At 40.9% G+C, this 25,292-nt stretch overlaps 1 protein-coding gene across 2 annotated transcripts in view; it reads left to right on the top strand.

The window, feature by feature from the left end:
• LOC147605593 (NADH dehydrogenase [ubiquinone] 1 alpha subcomplex subunit 8-A-like) overlaps positions 1-2,190 on the top strand; it is a 38,127-nt gene extending 35,937 nt beyond the window's left edge. Inside the window, exons 2-3 of one of the 2 annotated variants that reach the window (XM_086793081.1) lie at positions 1,650-1,779; positions 1,861-2,190. In XM_086793081.1, the coding sequence (XP_086649207.1) occupies positions 1,650-1,779; positions 1,861-1,872 (142 nt within the window). In that variant the 3' untranslated portion in view covers positions 1,873-2,190. Of the gene's footprint in view, positions 1-1,649; positions 1,786-1,860 lie in introns of those variants that run through there. The other variant, XM_086793082.1, reaches the window with a different exon arrangement.
• Positions 2,191-25,292: the final 23,102 nt, after the last annotated feature.

A 25,292-nucleotide genomic window follows, 5' to 3' on the forward strand; every position in this document is an offset into this window, starting at 1 on the left:
TGGCACTCACAGCCGGCTGCAAACAGGCCGTGTTTTGGTCTTCTTGCCGCCTATGAGCTGTGCGTTAACCTCCAGATGTCTGCCCTTGATTGCTTGGACTTGGTTGGGTTAATCTCTCCTTGGTGCCCTTTGGCTGAGAGTTGATTGCTCCACAGAAAGGCTACGACAAGATGATCCCTTAGCCCCAAAAGCCCCTATAAATAGGGTTTGTAATGGCAAGGGTTGGCCACTCCGTCCCATGAAAAGGTATGCCAAGCGCACGGTTCCACATGGTCCTTTATGCCCCCTACTGATAGGTGCCCACTTTTGGCCACCAAAGATCACGCTTGTCTGGACAATACCCATTCCCCTTTTTGGTCCTTGACCTATGGGTGCCATTGCTAGTGAACATAGGACAATATGACTTTCACACACGGACTGACACAATTGCTTGGGTCTTGGGCAATGACTTGACACTTACACCTGGTGGTTCTAGACACCCAACCATAGGTCTAAAATAATTGTCCAATGGGCCTGTACAACATTACATCTCTTACAAAGACTTGTGCCACGGTCTCAACATGACTCAATCCTAATGACCTAGATGGCACCTGGTGACTTGTCCCTTGGACTAGGGCTCACAACATGTTCTTGGCCCATCAAAAAGGTTGCTACTCTGTCCTATATGAAGGAGAATGTCCATATAGCACTCTAGGATGCATGGTGCACGTGACATTGACAAACCCTATAACTTGCTCATAGAGGATCATTGCAGCCAAATTAGCTCATCTTGGAAGTCAAGCTACCAAAGCCGATCAAAGATGATCCAAAGTGGAGTAGCTATGTCTAAAGCTTGCCTGTCCTTTGGCTTTCACCCTCTGGCTCTTTGCATCATAGTCATACGAAACGGCCGTTTCAGTCCCTAGAAACACGTTTCTCCGTTTCAGGACCCCATCCGTTTCTCGTTGCCCAAGTGATGTCGCAAGAAACGGCCGTTTCCATCCCTAAAAACTTGTTTTCCCGTTTCCATTCCTCCAATGTTTTCGTTCCTGTTTGTCGTTTCTGGTGACTATGCTTTGCAAAGAGCTCACCATTGACTATAGTGCTGAGGCATAGATCTTAGTCATAGGATGGCTCATCATGATGGACCATGGTTCTGTAGTTGCTTTAGTTCCATGGGATTTCTAGCCTTGTGAATAGGAATCATGAAGCTGGCAGACCAAGTTCAGAAGCCGTGGCATACAGCTCATGAGCTAAGACAAAAATAATTATCTTCCACCCATAAGCAAAACAATCTGTTTTCAGCCCCTCATCATGGTCTCTAACTCGTCCACTATAGACTTTAAGAATGGTGTCTCTCACATTACCAGTGGTAAATAAAGAGATTGCGTATGTGTGAGATATATAGTGATGGCAGAGAGAGAGAGAGAGAGAGAGAGAGAGAGAGAGAGAGAGAAATGGTGTGTCGAGGAGGCAGGACAGCACACGTGGGCTACACAAATGAGTGTGAATGCCCATACAATGCTGCAATCTGAGCACCCATAAAAATGGAGTATTGTATCATGAACTACTTGATTTGTTGCCAGTTCTTGTAGTTTAACTTTATAGATGTTTGGGTTTTCTAAAATGGGGGTTCCTTACTTTGTCCCCCTCCCTCTTCTTATACACAGGCTTAAAGAGCTTCACGAGAAGTGCCCAAAGGAGATGGACGCGTTTGCAAAATGTATGGATTATTATGGCAACGAGTTCAAGCTCTGCAGGAAACAGCAACAGGAGTTTGAGAACTCTTGTCCATTGAAGGTCTGAGATTGCTGATGCTACATGAATAAACATAGTTTCTTTTTCAACCTTGTAGTTTCTGATTGTAGTGGTCACTTGCAGCTCCGAGTTTGAAGGGTGGTCCCTACTTTGGAACAAAGCTGGGCTTAGCAACTGACTTTCACAAAAGATGATGGATTTCTTGGTCTGTGTGTGTGTGGAAAGCAACCGTGACCATGTATGTGTGTGCATGTATGTGAGTGTGTCATGGTTTAAGTTTCATTTCTCTAAAGTGGTTTAAGTTTCATTTCTCTAAAGTGCTACAGATCGCTGCCTAAATTCAAGAGAAGATGTCCATCAATGCACAGATTGAGACATTGTTTTGAACCTCACCAGTAAATACTCACAGACAGGCAGTTGTTTTAAATAAGAACAAAAGTCGAGCTTGACATTGCTGCTTTGTTACATACATGCCATTCTTGGCTCCCTATTCTTCACACACCAAGTTTTCTCAAAGGTCTAACAGTGATCTAGGGCATTCAGGACTAATGTCATGGTCTAATGACTAGGTGAAGAGAGTTGAAGGCATAGAAGACCTTGTGCATGCATGAGTGTTAAAAGCTTTTGGATGATATGTGAGTATGCGCACAAATCCATGCATGTGGGTTGAACCTCTAGATGTGTCATGATGTTTAAAATACTGTAGTTTTGCGTACAAATCCATGCATGTGGACCTCATCAAAAAACATAGTGATTATGAAGCTTGTGCTGGGCAAAGATGCTAGTATCAATCTAAAAAGGGATGAGAATAGTCTCATGCAGGTTGAGGGCTTGAAGTGGAATGTAGAGATCTTTGAAGCCAGTACAATGTAGCATGGACTTCCACGTGATCCTATGTATTGGGTAGAGTCACATTTAAAGAATTTTTCATGGAGAGCTTGTTTGCGTTGCAACTCATTCATTCCATCATGGCAATGTAAGTCATCATTCCCACTTCTTCCGTTGGGATTCATCCATTGCTTTCTTAATTGCTGCAAATGTGGCTGTTTCTCAGTAATATACATAATGGGATACTTTTGGGTAAACTAATTAGACACCATACTGTTGGTGTGCTCTTGTTCCTTTGCTTCACTCCTTCCCACAAAGCATGGGCATCTGTAGTGGGAACTTATACTCTTGCAACGTTGAGGAAGGTGTTCCCTTCCTTCTTAGGCTCATGTAATTGATTGTGTTACCAACATAGTTGTCACGGTACGAAAATACGATACCGTACGTGAATTTTTGGTACGATATGAAATTTTTGAATACCGTACGATAAAATACGGGTTTTTTTTTTGTTTTTGTTTTTTTCCCTTACAACCTGTGGAGCTTCAAGCTTGAATGTAAGGGAAGGTTGGGAGGGGAGGAGTCTACAGTGCTTGAGGAACCAGAACATGGATATGTGTCTCTCCCAGTTGGATCTCCCGATCGTCTCCAAAAAAGAACCTGGATGGGTAATGCATTACCAAAGGTCTCCCAGTGTAGCATTTATGACTAAGGGACTGTCCTTGCACAAATATGAGCAGTGCATCTAGGGTGATAGGTTTACCGTTTAGGGACTCCTCTCTAGATCAAAATGGCCATGTCCAAATCTTCTCCCTCGTACATAACTTGAGAATCTAACTCTCTAGCCTGCCTATACCAGGGATCTCCAAGTGATGTGGCAAGATTCTCTCATCCTACCAATCAAGTGTACTTTACCAGCCTACCTTGCTAGATTTTTTAGGTCTCTCAACAACCCCATATGGAATACTGAGTGGACACGAAAGTTGTGAAGTACTGCGAGCATTTGGGATCTTCGTGAAGCGGGGTTTCTATAATTTTTTTAAACATTTGGATTTTTTTTTGGAAAAAGAAATCTCGTCCCGTACGAATCATACGGTACAAAGGGATTCGTACCAGTACGAGAAATAATTATGGTTACCAATTTCGATCCCAACTCTTTGAGAATATTGTCTCTTGCCCTGAGATATCTCTTCTTTTCAGTGATTACCTTGGCATAATCTCCATGGCTGGATGCTAAGTTCTTTGATTCATCCGCATGATCAAGTGAAACATGGAGATGGTGGTAATCAAAATGCCATTAACCTTGAGGGCTTGGGAGGAGATGTAGACGACTTGGCTTTCGTGGATATAGATTATCATTGCATGTACATAGTGCACAATGATGGGAGTTTCTTTTAAGAGTGGAGAGTAGCTTGGATGTTTATTCGTCTGGAGTCTTTAACAAAGGGTAACACAGTTGTTTGGGGCAATAATTTCATTTCTGTGTGAACTTTTTTGAATTAATGAAACATTGTTAGAGAAGGTAATGCTTGAAGTTTGTATTTGAGTTCTTTAAATCTATTGAAGCTAGAGTAAGGACATGTGCACTTCGTCTTTGAAAAAACTAAAATGAGTTAGAGTCATTTAAAGAGGAGCTACAACAATTAACACAAACTTTCAAAGATGTGAATGATTTGGATGTGTATGGGTTGTGATTAGCTTCACACATAAACCATTAAAGACTCTCTCTTAATCCAGCAAACAAAAGAGCCTTTTCTTGTTAAAGGTGAAGCTATAAATCTAATAGCTAAATGATTTTGTTACTCTGAAGAGGGATGGTGATATAGGTGCATTGTGTGCATGGTCTTATGTATGGTTGCTTTTTAGTAATCCTCTAGAAACTTTTGGTTTTTTACACCTAGCTTTTTACTCCCTAAACTTGCCTTAGAATGGACATGTCCATCATGAGCATGAAGTTTATTGTTTAGTCTTCTTGCAGGATGCCCTCCACTTGGATATTAATATTTGTTGATTTTTTTCCTCTTGAGCACGGTTGAAGTGTATGTAATCTTATTGAGAACTCTCTTTTGTAATTTTTTTTGCCTATTATCACTTCGCAAGAGTGACATCCAATCAGTCACTCTCAACATCTCTCAAGCTTAGACAACACTTGACCATTGTTGAGCTTACAAATTAAATTGAATTCATTTAGGAATCAAGAGTTTGAGCACTATATCTAGCAACCAATCAATGATGGTGATGGATCTAGAAAACTCGGGTTTCGAATTTGGGCATCTATCCAATCCATGCCCAATAATCCCCCAACAAGATCATTAACCTATGCTTGAAGATTTTCCATGCATAATCATTAAGAGGGTTGTGTCACCCCTTATCACTAGCAATAAGGGGACTAGACCATTGTCTCAACCTCTCGGATTTCCTCAAGCTCTTGAAAGAGCCTCAAATGCACATAACCCAATACACATACCCATAGTGCCCACGAATCCATTCATTGTTAGGTTATGCGTGCCTTTTTTCCACAATTGAACATGATTCTATCTCCCAGAACTAACATATACCCTAACTTCATAAACGATATGCTTCAAATCAAGGTCGTCGTGAAACGTTTCACTATTGAGATGATTTACTTTGGAACGAAACGTTTCAACGCAAGGTAGGTGAACAATGAAACAATAGACCGAAAAGATTATATACATAAAATCTAAAGACTGGGAGGCCAAATGTAAAATTTCACATTTGGGTCTTCAATTGGAGAGGAAAAGTGTGAATTTTTCCTCGAATTTAGGGGACTAAATGTGAAATTTCAGATTTGGGCCTTCAACTAGAGAGGGTTCCCCCAAATCCAAATGTCAAGTTTCAACTATGGGCCTTCAATTGGAGAGTGAAAGTGCAATTTCTCCCTCCAATTTGGGGGTCTAAATCTGAAATTTCAAATTTGGGCCTTCAAACTTATTTACAATTTTACTTTAATACTTACAATCAAGAAAACATAAGTACCAAAATCTAGAAGCAAATAACCAAAAAAAGTTTAAAACTATGATGCATTGTTGATTGCATCCATGGACAATTTTGAGTGATTTTTCCATTTTGAGTCATACTGTATACATGTTACATAAACAAAAAATAACATGCCTCATAATTGGTGGAGCTGCAAGCACAAATTGCAATAATGTTCAATATTAAACATTTTAATTTCTTTGTTCTCGACTTTTTGGTTGCCTTGAAACTTTGGACGAAAAGTCCATGACTAAAACGTTTCATGTTTCAGTAGTAACACAACATATTTTTCGATGACCTTGTTTTAAATAATCGAAACTATAAGAGGGGGGGGGGTTTGCAAGTAGAAGCTATAATAAGGGTGGTGCAAGTAGTGCAAGTTGTTAGATTACACATGCCTTTTTCCCATAATTGAATGGGATTCTAACATATACCCTACCTTCATATATCCTCCCATAACTAACATATACCCTACCTTCATAGATGATATGCTTCAAATAATAGAAGCTATAAGAAGGGGGTGCAAGTAGTGCAAACAACTACAAAACATAGATGCCAACCACATAAAGACAACACATATTACCAAGTTGATGAACAAATTTTATGGAATGAGAAGAGACCCAAATTTTTGGAGTTGTTTGATCAAGTTTGCAAATTCTTTGGAAACATTGATGATCCCATAAAAGTTAGGGCCTTTGCACTCACACTAAGGCAAGATGTTTCAGTGGTTTACATCCTTCAAGCCCAAGGAAAAGGTGGATTTGAATGCACCGAAAGAAGCCTTCATCATCAACTTTTTACCAAGTTGTATTGCCAAGAGTGGCGTCACACTACACACTACATCTAGGATGTAAGTTGTTGAGATCTCAAAAGAGCGTTGTCTAGAAACTCTCAAAACATGTGAAACTAAGCTTGGAAATTTGGTCCCAACATTTCCAATCAAAACTATGCAAGAGAAAGAATTGCAAATGATGCAGTAAGCCAACCATTATTACATTGTTTTCACTTCCATGAGCCATGTAGAGTGGCATTCTGCCAAATAAGGGTTCTCAACTACCTCTATCGGTTGACACATTACTACCCCTATGTAAGATTTGTAAAGATTATGGAATCGAGCACTTGTACACAGATTTCCCTTGAGTGTGCAACATGCCTAATCTCAATGATTCCATTGAATGTGGTCACATGATTGCAATTAAGGCAAATAGTAGTAGCGAAAGAAGCCTCAACCTCTCAAGGGAGGGGAAGATTAGAAAAAAAGGTGCATCAAGTTCAAAGGAAACTGAACTTGGAAACCTGTCTCAATGTTTCCAATCAAAAGCATCTTTAGTCTAAGAGCAATTAGATGGACCATGTGACCACATCTCATTCTAAAAATTGTTATAGGGTCTTTTCCTTCTCTCTCTAGATCCTTTCAAAAAATTTAATCTTCTAACTCTCTAAATCCTTTGAGAATTCTAACTAATCAAGAGGGTTTCTATGGTTATAGTGAAGCCTCTTTAATCACGATTACTTCATAATTTAATCATTAAATCTACCTCTTTCTTATTTCACCTCAAAACTAGATCAATACCACCATTTATGTGTAAAAATCGGGCATACCCCTACTTAAAATGTAATTTTAAGGGTTTGCAATCTATGAATGACACATTGCTACCCCTATGTAAAAGATTATGAAGCCAAGCACATGTACACAAGTTGCCCATTGAGAGAAGGAAAAAAATCCACACTATATAAACCACTCATAACAAATCTTAATCTCTTAATTGAGAAATACGGATTGATATCAACAATTCCTATGAATGTGGTCAAACAATTCCAATCAAGGCAAAGAGTTTCAGGAGCTAAAGAAGCCTCAACATAAACGGAGGTGAATCTTAAAAACACCGACGAGATGATACAACCAAAGCTTCAACCCCAAGAGAGGCCAAGGATAAACAAGCCATGGTGCATCAAATTCAAAGGAAGAAAAGGGAAAGCAAGTGTAAACAAGCAAAAACCTTACCAAAAGTGGCAAGAAGTAAAAACGCTCTAGCCACGTAGAAAAGGGTGACAATGAAGATTGGATGTGGGATGGGCACAACTACAACTACTACAACTAAAACCTCCCAAAAGAATCTCAAGATGTGCTCTCTAATAATGAGCCTATCATCTTTAATGCATTACCAACAAAAGAAGGTCCACTTGCACCTAAAGACCTAGGTGAGTATCCAAACCCAATGGAAGAAGATCATGGATCTAGAAGGAAAAACCAATTGGCCAAGGAATGTAACAAATGGGGGCTAAAACAAATCAAATGCATAGATACATTTCATCCAAATGTCAACCTTATGGGACAAAATCTCAACATACCTAAGGTTATCATGGAGGATTTGGAAGAAGAATCTAAAGAAGAGCCCATGAGAGACGTGATTCAATTGATCATACATTTGACAACCCCATGCTATTTCCACATGAAGGGGTAGTGCCTATACCCTTCAAAGTGTTGTGCTTCTTGTGCATCCATAATTCATGTGTCTCTTGGTTGATGCCCACTCACTTGTTGGAGTTTCCACCATGGTATACTTCCTTTTTTGTAATTGGAGCTTGACAATGCAATTATCTCTGCAAAAATCGAAATTCCCATAGGGACATAGTCCTATCCTATGGAGAGAACTTTTTGATTGGATGGAAGGAAACCTTTGAGGAAAATATAGAAGATGAGCCAACATAAAACACAAATGAGCCAACACTAGTGCAAGATAAAAACATAGATGCTTCACCGAACACAAAACGTATCAAATTTCCATGGGTATCCATAAACAAGCTAGGACATTACTTCAAAGTTAATGCATCAAATTCCATCTTACCCTTGATGGAGCATAAAAATCAGTAAGTGTGTCATACTAGATAGAGGTGTTAGAGTCAACATCCTCACTGAGTATTGTTGGGAACGGTGGGGTAAGCCACCCTTGGGAAAAAACTGTGGTTAAATTGTTGATGGAATTGAAGCGAGACCAATGGGGGAATTTTATATCTCAAGATCAAAAAAGTTGGTTTAAGCTCAAACTCATCTTTGTTATGAGGGACTTCCCATTCATGAGAGATGGTAAATAGGTCCATGACTAAGACATAAATCAAATCTACATTATAAACACCAAATTGTCAAATGGACACCTTTGTTATAAGGGACTTCCCAATCATGAGAGATGCTAAATAGGTCCATGACTAAGACATATAAACACCAAATTGTCAAAATCCACTTGGACATAAATTAAATCTACATTATAAACACCAAATTGTAAAAATCCACTTGGACCACCCCATGGTAAAGACCTATTTGTAAATAAGTATAATGCCATACATATCCTATGAACATGTGTCTAAACCCTGTAGGATGAAACTTATGGACCTACATTTGATTCACTTCTCAATCCAAAAGATTTAGAAAATTGGATGCAACTATTGGTGGCAAAGAGGCAACAACTATTCATGGCACTCGGTTTGTGGATTCACTTCCTAATCCTATTGATTCATTGCAATCTCCAAAAGTCCTGTAAGAAAAACCATGCACCTCCTAGTGTGTGGCTAGGGTTTATCACTGAGAATAAAATAGAGATAAAATAGGCTCTCATTTATCCAAAACCATGACCATAGTGTCATGAAGTTTAACACTTGGAAATCTTTAGGTAGACCCACCATCATTTCAATACATTATTACATTCACATCTAATGCAAAACTTCCCTATGTTGGATATTTTAAAAAAGAATTTGACATTGGAAATGACCTTGTAAAGTGCATTTTTTTGTGTGTGCTTGATGACATAGTTACACTCCAAGAAGAAGCGATCATTGTGTGTGGCCATTTGCTAGCCATGCTAATATCTACACTGCAATTCTAAGTCCAAGAAGAAGTGATCATTGTGTGTGGGAATCGATTGATGTGCCATTTGCTAGCCATGCAAATATCTACACTGCAACTCCACCTCCACTCCATGGAGGTGCTTGTGTACATCTACATGTTGAAGAAAAACCTACCATAGTACGTATCTTTACCTCCAACTCCCCACCAAAAGAAGAAACCTCTTCTTTAACTGCCCTTCATACTCAAGACCCATCCTCATCGTTGGCAATCCCCTCAAGTAATAAAGCCTCTACCGCTCAAATTCCTTACTGCCAAATCTTGCCACAATAGAAAGCAAATCTTTTCTACACTCCAAGGACCTCAACCAAAAGCCTTGCCATCTGGCATGAAGGTGAAGGCCCCTATCTATACCTTTAATATCAAAACCATCATTAATGTTGATAACCTCCACCACCTTTAAGGCATCAACCTCGAATAACTCCCCTTAAAAACATGCATCCCTAATAAACTCCAACCTAAAATACACCTGTTGAACATCGCACTATGATAGCCCCACAATCAATAGTGGGTTCCCAAAGCGCTCTTTTCCCTAGGCTACTTTGAGGGGGACACCAAAGTATGGATCCCAGACAGACCCTTAAATAATCCAAACAAATATCTCAAGAGGAGGAAGAACTGAACAAATGGGTGAAAACCATGGTTGAAGAACTAATCAAAGAATCTAAAAAAATATCCCAAGAGGAAGAAGGACTAAACAAAGGGGCAAAACCAAGGTTGAAGAACTAATCAAATAGCAATCCTATCACTGTAAATATGCAGGGGAGAAGAGAGCTTGAGCTCTTGCAAGCACACACACACTCACACAAACCCTAGAAGAGAACACACAAGGTGAGAGGCTGAAAATTCTTCTTCTTCTTCACACAACAAAAGAGGTCGAAAAAGAAGATAAAGTGACTAACACCCACCATGATAGAGTATATAAAAGTGGTCCATAATGTGAACACGCTAAGTGAAGTGGATAAGTGCGAACTAATCTGTGTAGTCTAGCTGTAGAATTCTCTGGCAAAGATATGTCGATAATGCTAGCTACTAAACCCACCAATGATGTAAATGTCGAATTGTCACGCAGGCGCCTCGTGAGTGTCAGCTCATGTTGAGCTTGACATCTCAACACCCCCCCTCAAGCTTAACTCCAGCTCGTGAATGCCAAGCATATCTCAAAATCTATGGAGCTTCGCAGCTCCCAAGGCCTTCGTGAAGATGTCAGCCTAATCTTGTGTGTTGACGTAGGCCACATCGATGTCGCCTACCAATACTCTCTCCCCCCTGATGAAGTGGTAATGTACCTCAATGTGTTTTGTCCGTGCATTGAAAATTGGGCTCCTGGCCAACTGTATACTACTAAGATTGTCACAATATATGACAACCTTTCTCTCCACATGTAACCCCAAATCAGCACAAGGAGATTGCGTAACCAAGTTACCTCACATGCTGCCACCACCGCAGCTCCTTTGTACTCTGCCTCTCTGTACTCGACAAGGCAATTGTGGGCTACTTCTTGCTGCTTCATGTCATATCGGAAACACTCCCCAATGAAAAAATAAATCCACTGGTAGATCTCCTGAAATGCTACCTGCCCAATTTGCATATATGTACCCATATAGCTCCAATGGTACACCTGCTACATAAAACAATGCATAATCAACAGTGGCCCTCAAATATCAAAGTGTGTGTCGTACACTGTCAAAATGTGGTTTGCACGGAACCTACATAAACTGGCTCTCTAAGCCATCAGTGTAGCTCAAATCTAGCCTACTGATCCTGACATAGATCAAACTCCCCACCATCTTCCTGTACATAGAGGGATCCTCCCCAACAGATAACCTGCATCCGCACACTAAGCTTACCATTTTGATCTAATGGCACCAAGATTGGCTTACAACTAGCCATTCCATACTTAGACAACATGTCCAATACATAATGCCTCTGTGAGACAGCCAAATACCGTAAGGTGTGTGAATGATTGCAATGCCCAAAAAATAGCACAGATCTCCCGAATTCTTCATCTCAAACTTCCTTTTGAGAAGACTTTTCACATGCTCAATCTCTTCCAAGTCGGGTTCACTTCCTTCTCAGCATGTATATGAAGAACCACCTCTTATCAAAGAAGAAGAAGAAGTTCTCCAACTTGAAGCCACATTGACCAACAAATTACTTCCACTCGCACTTTGTAAGACCTGACTTTCAAAAATCATCCCAAAGTAGATAATCGGTGGATGCTTGAGTGATTTTTTCATGCCTATCCTCAAATTCTTAACTCTTATAAGAAAACTTCTAGCTAAGAATGATGGCCCTCAAGTACGGAGGGATGTCTTGCCCTCTTAGATTTCTTGGGGGGGATGTCTAATGTATCTTTGCACTATGTTACATTAACTTAATATCATGGGTGATTCCATATTTAAATATTAACTACTTTTAGTGATCACACAATTGAGTCTCCTTGGGGCTTTGACAAATCTCTAGATTGGTTTGTATGAGAGGATGATACCTTGGGATACCTACGTCACTAGTGATTATTGATCATCTACATAGATGGTGATTATCACAATACCCTTATGACTCTTGCGCACATACAAAGAGTGATTTGCATCTGCCATATGAAAACCAATAGTGAAACAAGATACTTAACAATCTTGTCATGACATGCTCGTGGAGCTTGCTTCAGCTCATAAAAAGCCTTACGAAGCTTACATACATACTTTGGGTGATCTGTAACCTCAAAACCAGGTGGTTGATCTATCTACACTTCTTCTTGTAAGAACACATTTTTTACATCCATTTGATGTAAAAACCAGCCTTTAGCTACAGCCACCTCAAAATGTGTTCTTCTTGTAAGAACACATTTTTTACATCCATTTGATGTAAAAACCAGCCTTTAGCTACAGCCACCACAATTACATCTCTCACAGTTTGTCATCTTTTTGCAACCGGGGTAAACGTCTCCTCATAATCAATCCCATGTGTCTGCGCATATCCTTTGGCTACCAATCTAGCCTTGTTCCTGCTAATGCTACCATCACTGTTATGTTTCATCTTATATACCCACTTACATCCAATATCTTTCTTGCCTTCGGGCAATGGCACCAAATCCCAAGTCTCATTTCCATACAATGCATCCATCTCATCATCAATAGCTTTCTCCCAATACACATTTCCAATATCTTCATCAAAACATGTGGGCTCTACAACCTACACAAATTTTGCCATATAAGCATAGTGATGTGCCACATAACCGTTGTAAGTCAACCTCTCCACATGGTTTTTGACTCTTCCGGATCTTTGTAGCTTTACATTCATGGCTTCTATAGCCTTCTTTACACCATGTGTCCACATTGCTCGAATCCCAAGCTCCTCAACAAGACTCATCTTTGAGCCACTAGACTCTCCATCAACAACAAGAGAATGCCCTGGAGAAATATCAAGCATATCAAGGGGCTTAACCACTTTCTCTTTACCTTTATGTGATGTACCACAACTACATTTCTAGGACTGGTACTATGACGCAACCTGCCACTCCATGGTCTATCAACACAACCACTCGTCGATGAGGACTCTCCTGGTCCACTCAATGACTGTGATTGCTGACTTGCATTCTGTGCAACCACGTTTCCACTTACATAAGCTCCCACAACATCTTTTTTAGCACCATACTAGTTACTCATCTCATCAAAATACAACATCCCTGCTTACCCCTCAATTCACGTGTAGCAGGATTATAGCATCTATATCTCTTTTGCTCAAGGGAATACCTAATAAACACACATTTTTCTACCTTTGGATCCAACTTAGTACGCAACTCGTCTGGCACATGCACATATGCAATACATCCAAAAACTTTCAAGTGGACATATGCAATACATCCAAAAACTTTCAAGTGAGACATATCAGGTTTCTTGCTAGTAAGCTTCTCCTCTGGCATTACATTATGTATGGCTGCAGTAGGAGTCTTGTTCATAATATAAAGTGCTGTAGACATAGCCTCAGCCCAATAGCTATGCGTATTCTTCTCTGCCACATTAATGCTCGTGCTATCTCTGCAATGTGCATGTTTTTCCACTCAACAACTCCATTTTGCTGCTGATTGTATCTACATGTAAACTGTCTCTAAATGCCATTCTTTCGCAAGAAATCAGAGAACTCATTGGAGAAGTAATCACCCCCTCCATATGACCTTAGGCACTTCACATACTTCCCTGTCTGATTTTCAGCCCCATCGCTCTGAAATTCTGAAAATGAGTGAAAACTTCACTCTTCTCCTTCATAAAATACACCCACACTTTCCTCGTGTGGTCTCATCAATGAATGTTACATAGTACCTACAGCCACCCATAGACGTAGTCCTCACAGGACCCCATACATCTGAATGCACAACATCTAGTACATTCTTGCTCACATTTTTGTCATGTGGAAATACATGCTTTGTTTGCTTTCCAAATTGACATGCTTCACATACTTTTTGCATACCTTCAACTTTAAACTTAGGTAGCCTTGTCACAATTTCTTTAGTCTACATAGATTTCATTATTTGCACATTTACATGCCCAATTATCTTATGCCAAATGTTTGTATCTGCAAAACAAATCCTGGAACATTTGCAAACATTGCAGCACTCACTTTAGGCATATTTACATTCAATGTAAACATTCTAACCACTCTGTTGCCTTTTGCAACCAACCTACACTTATCTTTAAAGTCTTCTACATAACAACCATCAGGGTTGAATCGGACCTGTAAACCTTGCTCAATCAGCTGGCCAACAAAAACCAAATTCTTTGGTTAATTCCATCATTCGACATCTTTTCTGTAACACACTCACCAAAGTAGCACTTTTGTTTGACCTGCACAAACTATTGTATTCTCTACATAGCAGTACTATACTGCACCCAAACTGTCACAGCTAGTGATCTCAATTTGCATACATATACCCAATGGCAACTTGAAGACCTCTTTGCACTACACACAATGTCTCTACAACCAATCGCCCTTCCTGCAGTTCCAAAAATAGAGTTATGTAGAGAAATGAAACTTACCCCGCAGTGCCCCGTGAATGCATGCGAGCTGAAAAACAGAGGTCTAGAAGCACCCGAAACCCGTTTTCGGCCCAAAAAATAGCATTTAAAGAATAATATAGTTTTCCTATAGCTTTGCTCTCGTGAAGAAAGCTCCTAAATCGGAGTTCATTTGCCGGTGCCTCCCAAAGAGCTCTTGAGACAAGGCTGTAGTAGCCAACACAAAGGGAGAAGAGTAGATGAAGCTCTTACCCTCGTACCGCTTGCTGTTCTTCTCTTTCTTGCCACTCAGCTCTTAGCATGAACCAAGCTCTGATACCACGTAAAGATACAGGGGAGAAGAGAGCTTGAGCTCTTGCAAGCACACACACACACACACACACAAACCCTAGAAGAGAACACACAAGGTGAGAGGCTGAAAATTCTTCTTCTTCTTCACACAACAAAAGAGGTTTAGAAAGAAGATAAAGTGACTAAAACTCATAATAGAGTATATATAAGCAGTCCATAATGTGAACATGCTAAGTGAAGTGGATAAGTGTAGACTAGTCGGTGTAGTCCAGCTGTAGAATCTCTAGCAAAGTTATGTCGGTGCCAACTACCAAACCCACTAGTGATGTAAATGTTGAACTGTCACACAGGCACCTCGTGAGTGTCAGCTCATGTTGAGCTTGACATCTCAACAATCACTCTATCATCAAAGGTGCATATACCATAAATACTACTATAACACTCTTATTCGGATGCCCAGGCAAGTGACAAACCAAGGTGGGTGCCTAAGATTGTGCTATATGCCCACGGGTACTACAATGGTAATGGTACGCAAGCTAGTTCAAAGAAAATAATAATCATAATCAACCTCCATTCAAACTTCTACACCAATGCCACATGATTAGGAGGCCAAAATCAAAGCAAATAGCCTTTCTCTAGAGCCACAAAAACATGTTTGCAAGGTGAATGACAATAGTAAGCAAACGATAGATCTACCCTTCTGACAAAATGGAATCTAAATCTACTTTAACCCTTACTCCCTAAACATGCTTGCAAGGTGAATGACAATGGTAAACAAAAGATAGATCTACCCTTGACTCCTAAAAATGGATTCTACATCTACTTTAACCCTTATGCGAGTGGCACCACAAGAACCAATGTCCAAAAAAGATGCAGCACCATACCACCATAACAACATAAGATAAGAACTTGTCTCACATGAGGGTAATGTAGATCCATAGCACCATAAGATAAGAACTCATCTCACATGAGGGTAATGCTTCGACCTCACCAACCACCTCAACATCAAAATTTAGCATAGAGCCTTTACCAACTTCAAAATTTATCCTAGAGCCTTTACCAACATCAACAATGCAAGTTTTGGTATCTGGAATCTTCAATTGGTTATTACTAAGGTAGTGTGGTTTGTTAGCCTTGGAAGTCCATGATGTGAACAGCCCTACACATGCAATTTTTATTGTGTGCTTTGGGAGGGGTTTTTTCCCTGTGTGAGCACACTCTTGTGTGTTAGCCACATCAGCCCTAAGGCTAGGGCTACTAGTACTCTTGTACTCCACTCATTTCATATCATCATCATCAAGTACTTCTGTTAGATATCCGTAACGCCGCTACGGGCGTTACCACGAGAGGGGACGGCCTCTGGCTCACCACCCAGCCAAAGAGGAAGAATGAGGATTGCCCCTCATCCCCCAGGCTATATAGTGTGTGGCCTGCTGTCCACACTAGCTTGGCCGCCCATGACTCCGCATGGGCGTCCTCTCCCACTGAACCCCGGATATGGCCATCCGGTCTGCCGTCGGTCACAGGCATTACAGCCTACGTGACAACTTCCAACTATCTGCTCTCTGATCTTGATACGATTGTGTGTGCACACAGCAATGTTCAGCATCTCGGTTTCTTGGTTGGGTTTAATCCCTTGGCAAGGTTTACTAAGTTTGACCTTCCACTTCAACACTCTGCGTTTGACATTTGACTATGGTTTCCACTTCAACAATCAACCTTCAGCAGTTAGCTCTCAGTGTTTGGTTTTTGGGTGGTTTTACCCATTCAGCAGCGCCTTTCAGCTTCGTTTTTAAAATTTTGGACATCCGCCTTCGGCATTTGGCGTTTAGCTTTCAGCTTCCGTCAGCTGATTTAGTTAGCCGATTGTGTGTCCGTCCATCAGCTGATTCACATTTCATCTTAGCTGGTTCTGCGTCCGTCCACGACGTGAGTTGATTTTGATATGGCAACTCTGCCTTCACGTTCCAACCTTCTGATTCCAAGTCAGCTTTCAACTTGCTGCTGCCACGCCAGCTTTCAACCTACTGACATACTGATTTCATGTTAGCTTTTGACCTACTGTAGAGCTACGTCAGATTCCGTCCTGTTGATTCCACGTCAGCTTTCGACCTGATTTTACGTCAGCTTTTGACATGTTGACCTGCTGCCACGTCAGCTTTCGATATGCTGACTTGCTGATTCTACATCAGCGTTTAACCTGCTGATTCTATAGCAGATTCCCGCAACCTACTGATTCTGCGAGACTGCTGATTCTTTGAATCTATAGATTGCTAATTTATTGAGTTTGCAAATGCATTGAGCAGACATTTGAGGTACTCATAGTCACTTGAAGCTATTGCTTATGTCATATATACTTCAATTTGCCCATTTCTTTGCTAAGTAAGATGTCTAGAAACACCACTGATTTGTCTAGCATGTTGTCCATTGATGGGTGAGCTATGGTATTTCTTGGGCATAGAGGTGGTGAGATCACCTCATGGCATTTTGTTATTGCAGAGGCAGTATGGCTTGGACATGTTGTCCAAGTATGATATGATAGGCTGTAAGTCTATTTCAGTGCCATAAGGTAGAACATAAAGCTTTCCACAGATAAAGGTGAGCTTTTGGAGGACCCCACTACATACAGGCGCATAGTGGGTAGCTTGATCTACATGACCATTATTACTAGGCTAGACTTGAGCTATGTTGTTGGACTTGTGAGTTAGTTTATGTAGGCTCCTAGGAAGCCACACTTGGATGCGGCTAGACGGATTCTAAAGTACATAAAGTCCATAGTTGATTATGGACTTTTCTATGAGGCTGGTAGCTACATGGGTACACAAATGGTACACAAATATTGATTGAGCTAGTAGTGTTACAAATAGGAGATCTACCAGTGGTTTTATGTTCTTATTTGGGAGTTCTGTCATTGTGAGTTGGAGCTATAAGAAGCAACCAATAGTTGCCTTATCGAGTATAGAGATAGAGAACATGGGTGCTGCTATGGCACCTTGTGAGGTATCTTGGTTTCAGAAGCTACTTGGTGATATGGGTGAGCTTGTGGTGGGATAGGGCAGTTGTCATTTATTGTAACAACATGAGTAGCATATAGTTGGCCAGTAATCAAGTATACCATGCTAGAACGAAGTAAATTTAGGTGCATTATCACTTTGTGAGAGGGAGAAGGTTCTAGCAGGTGATGTAGATCTGGTACATGTCAGCACCACAGAGGATCAGGTGGGCTGACATCTTCATGAAGGCATTGGGCACAAGAAGGTCCATAGGTTTAGGAGCTTACTTGGAGTGCAGTGTGTGGAGTTGAGCTCGAGGGGGAGTGTTGAGATATCAAGCTCAACTAGTGCTACAATGGACATTGATGACCCGCCTAGGTGATAGCTTTCGCACTTATGCCATTGGCATGGTTGCTATGCTGCCAGTGGACGACAGGCTATGTGACAGCCACTTTGGAGTATTAGAGTTATGGCATAGTCATAGTGCCAGCTCATATAGTCGGGTTCACACTATAGACCGACCATTGTATGTTGTTGTAGGAGAGTACTTTCCCTTTATATATGTACTCTTATCTTTTAGTTATATGGTTGTAGAAAAGAGAAGAAGATAGAAGAAAAATTCAGCCATCCATCTCTCTTTCGTGTCTTGCACTCTCGTGTGTGTGTGTTTGCTTGCAAGGAACTTAATCTCTCTCTCTCACCCGCATCTCTCACCCGCATTCTCTTTATACTCCTTGGGGCTAACGGGATTTTTTAGGGAGGGCAAGCTTTCCTTGTGGCTATCGACGAATCTCATCACATCACATCAATTATAGTGCAAGCCCAAGCATAGTATAGGCCATATTGAGTCTCTCTCCCACCTGCTTCTCACCCTTGCCCACCAATGAGTGCTTAGTATGGACCATGTTGAGTCTCTCTCACACCTTCTTCTCACCCTTTCCCACCAGCTTGTGGTGGTGCTTAGATTGTTGGGTATGCAAGAATGATGCACCATCTATAGCTTATTCTCGTACCTGGGATTGTGGTCAATCACGAGGCTCCAATGGCTCCTTTAGTTGGAGCAGGGAATGCAAGGAGGATTCTCTCCCCTCATCTCTCCAAAGAATGTGACTGCTCGTCCACACCCACAACTTCTCAATGACCTACTCCACACACTCTAGAGATGCCTGTGATGACTGTTGGGTAGGATTTTGATTTCGATATCATGCTAGAGAGCCTATATTATAGTTGGATTTTCTTGAACAAGAGAAAAATGGAGCGTAGCATCATGCAATTCCAAGCTAATCTAACAAGGGAGTGCATATTCTTCTGATGAACCACACATTGTTTACCTCGATGACGACAAAGAAGAACATATTTATGAAAATGAAGAATAACTTTTTAAAGAAATGAAGCCATCATCATTGGAGAACCAAGAAGAATATAAAGAGGAAAAACCATCTACTTCAATAGCCAACATTAGCCACCAATTGGAGACACACAACACCACCACAACATCACAAGATGTACCACAAACACAAACACAACATAGCTTAACTAACACCATGTGCTCTTTTACTACATAATCTACCACTCTTCCTACTAACCCTCTTCTCCTCTTGGACCATCTACCGCCCCCTTCTATTACACCATCTACCACTCCCTACTATGTACATGTATGGATAATGCCATTGTAAAGGCTATTTTTTAAACAAGTGTATGGCCTAGTGTGAACATATATCCAAGTGTATGGCCTAGTGTGAAAACATATCCAAGTATATAAGAAGTGTCTAACCTAGTGTGAACACATATCTAGGTACATAAGTGACTTTTGAGTTATCATATGGGACTCTTACACACATAATGCAATAGAGATCTTGGAAAATGAGAGAGAGAGAGAGAGAGAGTTATTACTACTATGTTGTGCCTCTTGCATGCTCAAGATAATACATTAGTGATAATTAAGACTATGACTCTAACAATTGATGCAAGTGAATTAGCCCAACGAAGTGGTTACCACCATGTCGACCATGCCAAAAATACTCCAAGTGAAATGTGGATTCTCATATAGTAGGAAGTAAGTTTTTAGATTTGGCTCCTATTTTAAAGCTATAATTCAAACAATAGACAACACACTAAATTCAATCCAAGGTGAAGGAAGTATTCTTATAATACAAGCTAACTTGCATACTGCTTTTGACATGACTCTATTTTCAATTTCTAAGAGAGGTATTTACATAGCATTTTAATAGAAGTTCAACATGGCTTGATTGATTGTAAGCCATTGATGATTTAACCAAATGCAAACTCCAAGCTTTTTTAAGTATAAAGTGGAACCAACAATAAATGTAGTACATAATTATAGACATTTAGTTGAATCTCTTATCTATCTCACTACTATTACTATGGTGTAGTATGGGAATGTAGGCTTAATTTTTTATATAGTAACATGTATTGGCTCAATTTTTGTCTGATCAGAAGGATTTCCATTGGAGCAACAAAGAGAGTAATTGGATATCTCAATGGAGATGGAGACTTTGGTTTCACATATGCTTAAAATTCAATAACGTAATCAGTTGAACAAAAGTGCTTATGGCTCTCTCTTGGCAAGTGTTGGATTTTCAACTTTTCCTTGTTTTCCAGCATGCCTTCTCTCTCTCTCTCAGTAGCTTGAGAGATGTCCTAATCCTTCAACTCTGGTACTGTCATGTGAATCATATACAATTTCATGGCTTCTTGGGGCAAATTTTCAAAGTGGAGTCTCATTAATGCTTTGTGGAATCCAGGAAAATAATAACAAGAGTAATAGTCAATTTATAAACATGTAACATCAACTGAAAAGCTAAGGTTCATACCCTTCTTAAGAGAAAAAGTTGGCACTCCACAAAAACACTCATTTTCACAAAAATAAGTTTGGAAACTCAATCGGTGGAGGGTAATGCTGACAAGAACAGAATGAACTAAGGGTGTTTATAGACTTATGGAACCAATGATATGAGAAAAATCTGTTGTTCATCCCTAGATGGACTCCCTGTATGCTTGTATGTGGCCCATTTATAAGGCCCTATACTGCATATTTATCTACTATTTTTGCACCATTTTTAGGTTCCCTTTTTCTTAATAGCATTTTTTAGTATTTTATAGATTTTTGTCGAGCTCGGCCTGTAGGACTTGCCCGACCAGCTCATGAGGACCTATATAAATAGGTGCCTCATTCCCACGTCATTTTATATCTAATATCAACCCTGACTTGTACATGCCACCACTCAAGGGCCTCCCTCGTGCTATACCTTCATTCATATTCAAGTTCTTGATCATGTGCAATCTACTGTCTATATATATATGCAGTTTTATTCTCTGTTTTCAAATTTACAACAATAGCACATATTTCTCACATGGTATTAGAGCCTAGAACTATTATAGGACCTGCATTTCTTTCAAGAACCTGTTGTTCATAGATTTCAGCACATAAAGACATGCGTTTTTAGATTTGAGAGCTGTGTTTTCATCTGGGAGCTATGTTTTTCATTAGCAGCAGAAAGCTTCATTTTCTCAACGGTGCTACATTTTCTTCAATTAGGATGTGTTTCTCTTCACAGAGTTGTGTTTTTGACATTTATGGTGCCATTTAACCTTAGAGATCCATTTCTTTTCTCCTCTTCTGTTTTTTTTCCCACCCTCCCCCCTTGCATTCCTTCTTCTTCATCCTCATACTAACTGTGCCCAGTTTTAGAGAAGGTCTAGCTGCTTCTAGCCCTATTTGAAGAGGATTATTTTGCATTTGGAGGATATGGCTTCTGGAGATCAATATTCGAACTTCTATGGACTTCTTTTTTCTCCCCAAGGAATCTTATCCCCTACTTCTTAGGCTACCACTTCATCGGTACCCTCTCCCTCCACCCCCTTGGCGCGGTTCCCCCATCCTTTCATGTAACCACTTCTTCTCTTGTTGCTCCCCTCCCACAGAACCTCTCCCCTTCTTTCTCTCATGTTCCATCCTACACTCCTCCCCAAATCAGTGATTCCATGAAGCTTACAACCACCAATTATCATACTTGTCTTTTTATACCCAGTTGCTATTTGAAGATGCTGGTGTTTGGACATCAGTTCTGACACCTACCTTGGTGGCTCTAGCTTTTCGGGTAGTTTTGGATGCTCATGCATGCCTCATCATTAATTGTATGACTCCTACCATACACGCATAGTTTATTTTTTCAAGGAGTAATGCTCGAGAGATGTGGCTTAAGGCTCAGAGGAGGTTTGGTGTTGTTTCTTTTGTGAAGATTGCCAAGCTAGAGGTGGATTTTGAGAAGATTTCCATCAATGAATATGACAATATCACTAATAAGATTGGGGACTTTACTTGCATCAAGCGAGAACTTGAAGAATATGGGAGCTCAATCAACACATGGCTGTAAACTGTTTGGTAAATTGCCTCCCTCTTTTGATTCCTTCAAAGATCATATTTACTTTCATAAGCTTGTTCCATCTTTTGAAGAAGTTGTGAGATATCTACATGACAAGTGTTTGATGAGAGGAAAAGGAAAGTCGAAATTTGCTTTTGTTGCCCAAGATAAGGGCAAGAAAAAAGTAGGACAAGGAGGCAACAACAACAACAACAACAACAACAACAACAACAAAGCTGCCCAAGGAAAGGGCAAGAAGGATGCTAGTGACAAGCCAAAGGTAACAAAAGCTTAGAGTGTTTTTTTTGTGGCAGATCAAGCCATACGGAGGAACAGAACTTTGCTCGACGTGACAATTCTCGAGCAGCCAAAGCCAAATACAAAGCCAAAGATAACTCTCCAGATTTTGACAAGGATTCTGATAAGAACAAAGGCAAGGAAAAGGTGAAGGACGAGGACAATGCCAAAGTGGCATATATGGCAGTTACAGATTCACCCCCTACCTCTCCACATGATACTTTCCTTGTGATCACACATATAACTTATTCCATAGAGGTTAGTGACACACCAACATAGGTTGCGTGGGTCAGTGAATGGTGCTTCGCCCATATGACCAAACATTCTCATATTTTGGAGGATTACCAGCTATTCTCTTCTTCGGTTTGCACTGGAGATGAGTCTTTCTTACCGGTTCTTGGTATTGGTAATGTTTCTCTTGGTTCCTTTACTACTTTCCATGAAGTCTTACATGTGCCTCAGCTTTCAAAAAACTTGTTTTCAATTCACATGGCTGCTCGGAAGGGACTCGGAGTTTATTTTGATGATGAGGTGGTTGAGGTCATTGACAAAAAGTCACTCTCAATTGTGGCCAATGGAGTTCATGATGGAGGCCTCTACAAAATCAAAACTTTCTCCTCACAAATTCCCTCATCTATCTAACTCTCATATCCATCAGTTATTCTCTCCTTCTCATGCCTTAGTCTCCGTTGATGAGACTTCTTTGTGGCATATTCCCGCTTTGGTCATGTACCTGTTTTTGCTTTACAGAAAATTTCTTCTCGACGGTTGGTTCTTGGATTACCTAAGCTTCGACAACTACCACATATATGCTCGCCTTGCATGATATGCAAACATCACAGAGATGCTTTTCTAGAGGAGGCTACACATCAAGCTACATGAAAGCTCGATGTTATACTCGGAAAGTGTGCTTTTTTTTTTTTGCTCAGAAGTCTGATGCTTTTGCCAATTTTAGGACTTGGATAGCCATGGTTGAGAATCAATCTCACTCTACAGTTTCATTCTTGCGGACTGACAATGGTGGTGAGTTTGTACCCTTTGATGACTTTCTTGCATCGAAAGGTATTCAACAACAGACAACGGTTCCTTATACTCCTCAGGAGAGAATGGAGTAGCTGAGAAGAAAAATCAGACTGTGAAGGAGATGGTGAGATCTTTATTGCATCCTTCTGGTCTTTCTCCCATGTTTTGGGGAGAAGCTATGGCTACTTCTGTTTATCTCATAAATCACTCACTCACGAAGACAGTGACGGGTTGACACCAGAGGAGGCATTTTCTGGACATAAGCCATCGATATCACATTTTCGTGTCTTTGGTTATGTTGCTTTTGTACATGTCTCCCCCTAAGTCCAAGAGGATGATTTTCATTGGCTATAGCTCAAGATCCAAAGGACATCGGTTTTGGGATCCAGATGTGGAGGATATTATCATATCTCGAGATCTCGGTTTGATGAGACATCATTTGGACTTGATTCTTCCATGTCTTCTTCTGTGCAGATTTTGGACCCATTTCCAACTGATATTAGAGAGTTTTGTCATCTAGCACAGCGAGCTTCTTCACCTGCAGTGACTCCGATGTCTTTAGCACCAATTTAGCCCGTTGTACTCTCGATTTTAGCCCCTATTCTGCTATGTCTAACCCCTTATGTAGAGCTAGATTGCCTCCTGCATCTTCTCCATCAGTATCTGTAGCCTCTCCATTATCTTCTCCACATTTGGTTGCTGCTTCTCCATTCGTTGCTGTCCTGGATACATCATCAGTACGTTCTTCTTCTTTCAGATTTGAGAGGAGGTCTAGTCCCACCCAGTGGGTCCAAAAATTATCACAAGACTCTCTCCTTTGTCATAGAGGATCAATGCACCTATGTACCGAACAGGTTGAAGCAGGCAAGAAGGTCCAAAGCAACCAACTGCAGAGTTGGAAGTGGCACAAGATGGGGCAAACCAAGCTAGAGTTAGTGAGGTGGACAACTCTTGTCCATGAAGATTTTGCACAAAGAGCTCAAGGGGCATCGACGAGCAACAAGGCTCAAGACAACGCTCCAACGCAAAGGAATGCGAAGTTAGATTTGAAGAAAAGATGTTGCAACCAAGTTGGTGTCAACTCGGCAGACAAGTCTCGACTTCCATGAAGGCTTATGCATTCCAGGCAAAACTGCATTGCCTCAGGTAATCACTCTTACTCAGCTCAGACAGGAGCTTCAACGAGATCACGCAATCACCTCGCCAATTTTGTGGGGATTGGGAGACCTCAAGCGGGGGCTCGAAGTCTGGGCCTTTAGAAGAAAAGATAAAAATACAAAAACATGCACCATTTTTCTTTGTAACGGGTTAAACACTGACCTTGCTGATGGCTATAAAGTAGGGTTAAGACCTCCCGCGAATATCTACTATCTATCACTATGCACATAGGTCATCTTCCAAGGTGCATACATTCAACCTTTGGTTTCAAAAGCAATTGACAAGGGCGTCAATTCCATAAAGGGGGGGTATATGTGATGTGGGAAAACTATCCAAGGGGTCTTGGTGCCTTGAGGGTATGCTAGCCCGCGCCGAGGAAGTTGCATCTATATGGGGAGGAGGTGCAAGGAGAGGCAAAGCACGGACCCATGGTAGGCACACCTAGGAACGTACTCACGCACCGGGTAGGCATGTTAGGCCTTCCAGGGTGTGGGTGAGGTTCCATGGGTGCCGAGTGCCCCGGGGGTTGCCCTCCTTGCCTTGACGGTGATCGGGCCGAACGTGGAACCGGGACCGAAAATGGTGGAAACGACAGACCGGCGAACCGACAAGCCATGCTGTGCCAACGGGCCGAGACGCGATCGGACCGACGGATCATGGATGGAAGGCAAGT

The sequence above is a fragment of the Cibotium barometz genome, chromosome 59 (assembly GCF_041138505.1).
Source record: "Cibotium barometz isolate CiBa-2024 chromosome 59, ASM4113850v1, whole genome shotgun sequence".
Lineage (NCBI taxonomy): Eukaryota > Viridiplantae > Streptophyta > Polypodiopsida > Cyatheales > Cibotiaceae > Cibotium > Cibotium barometz.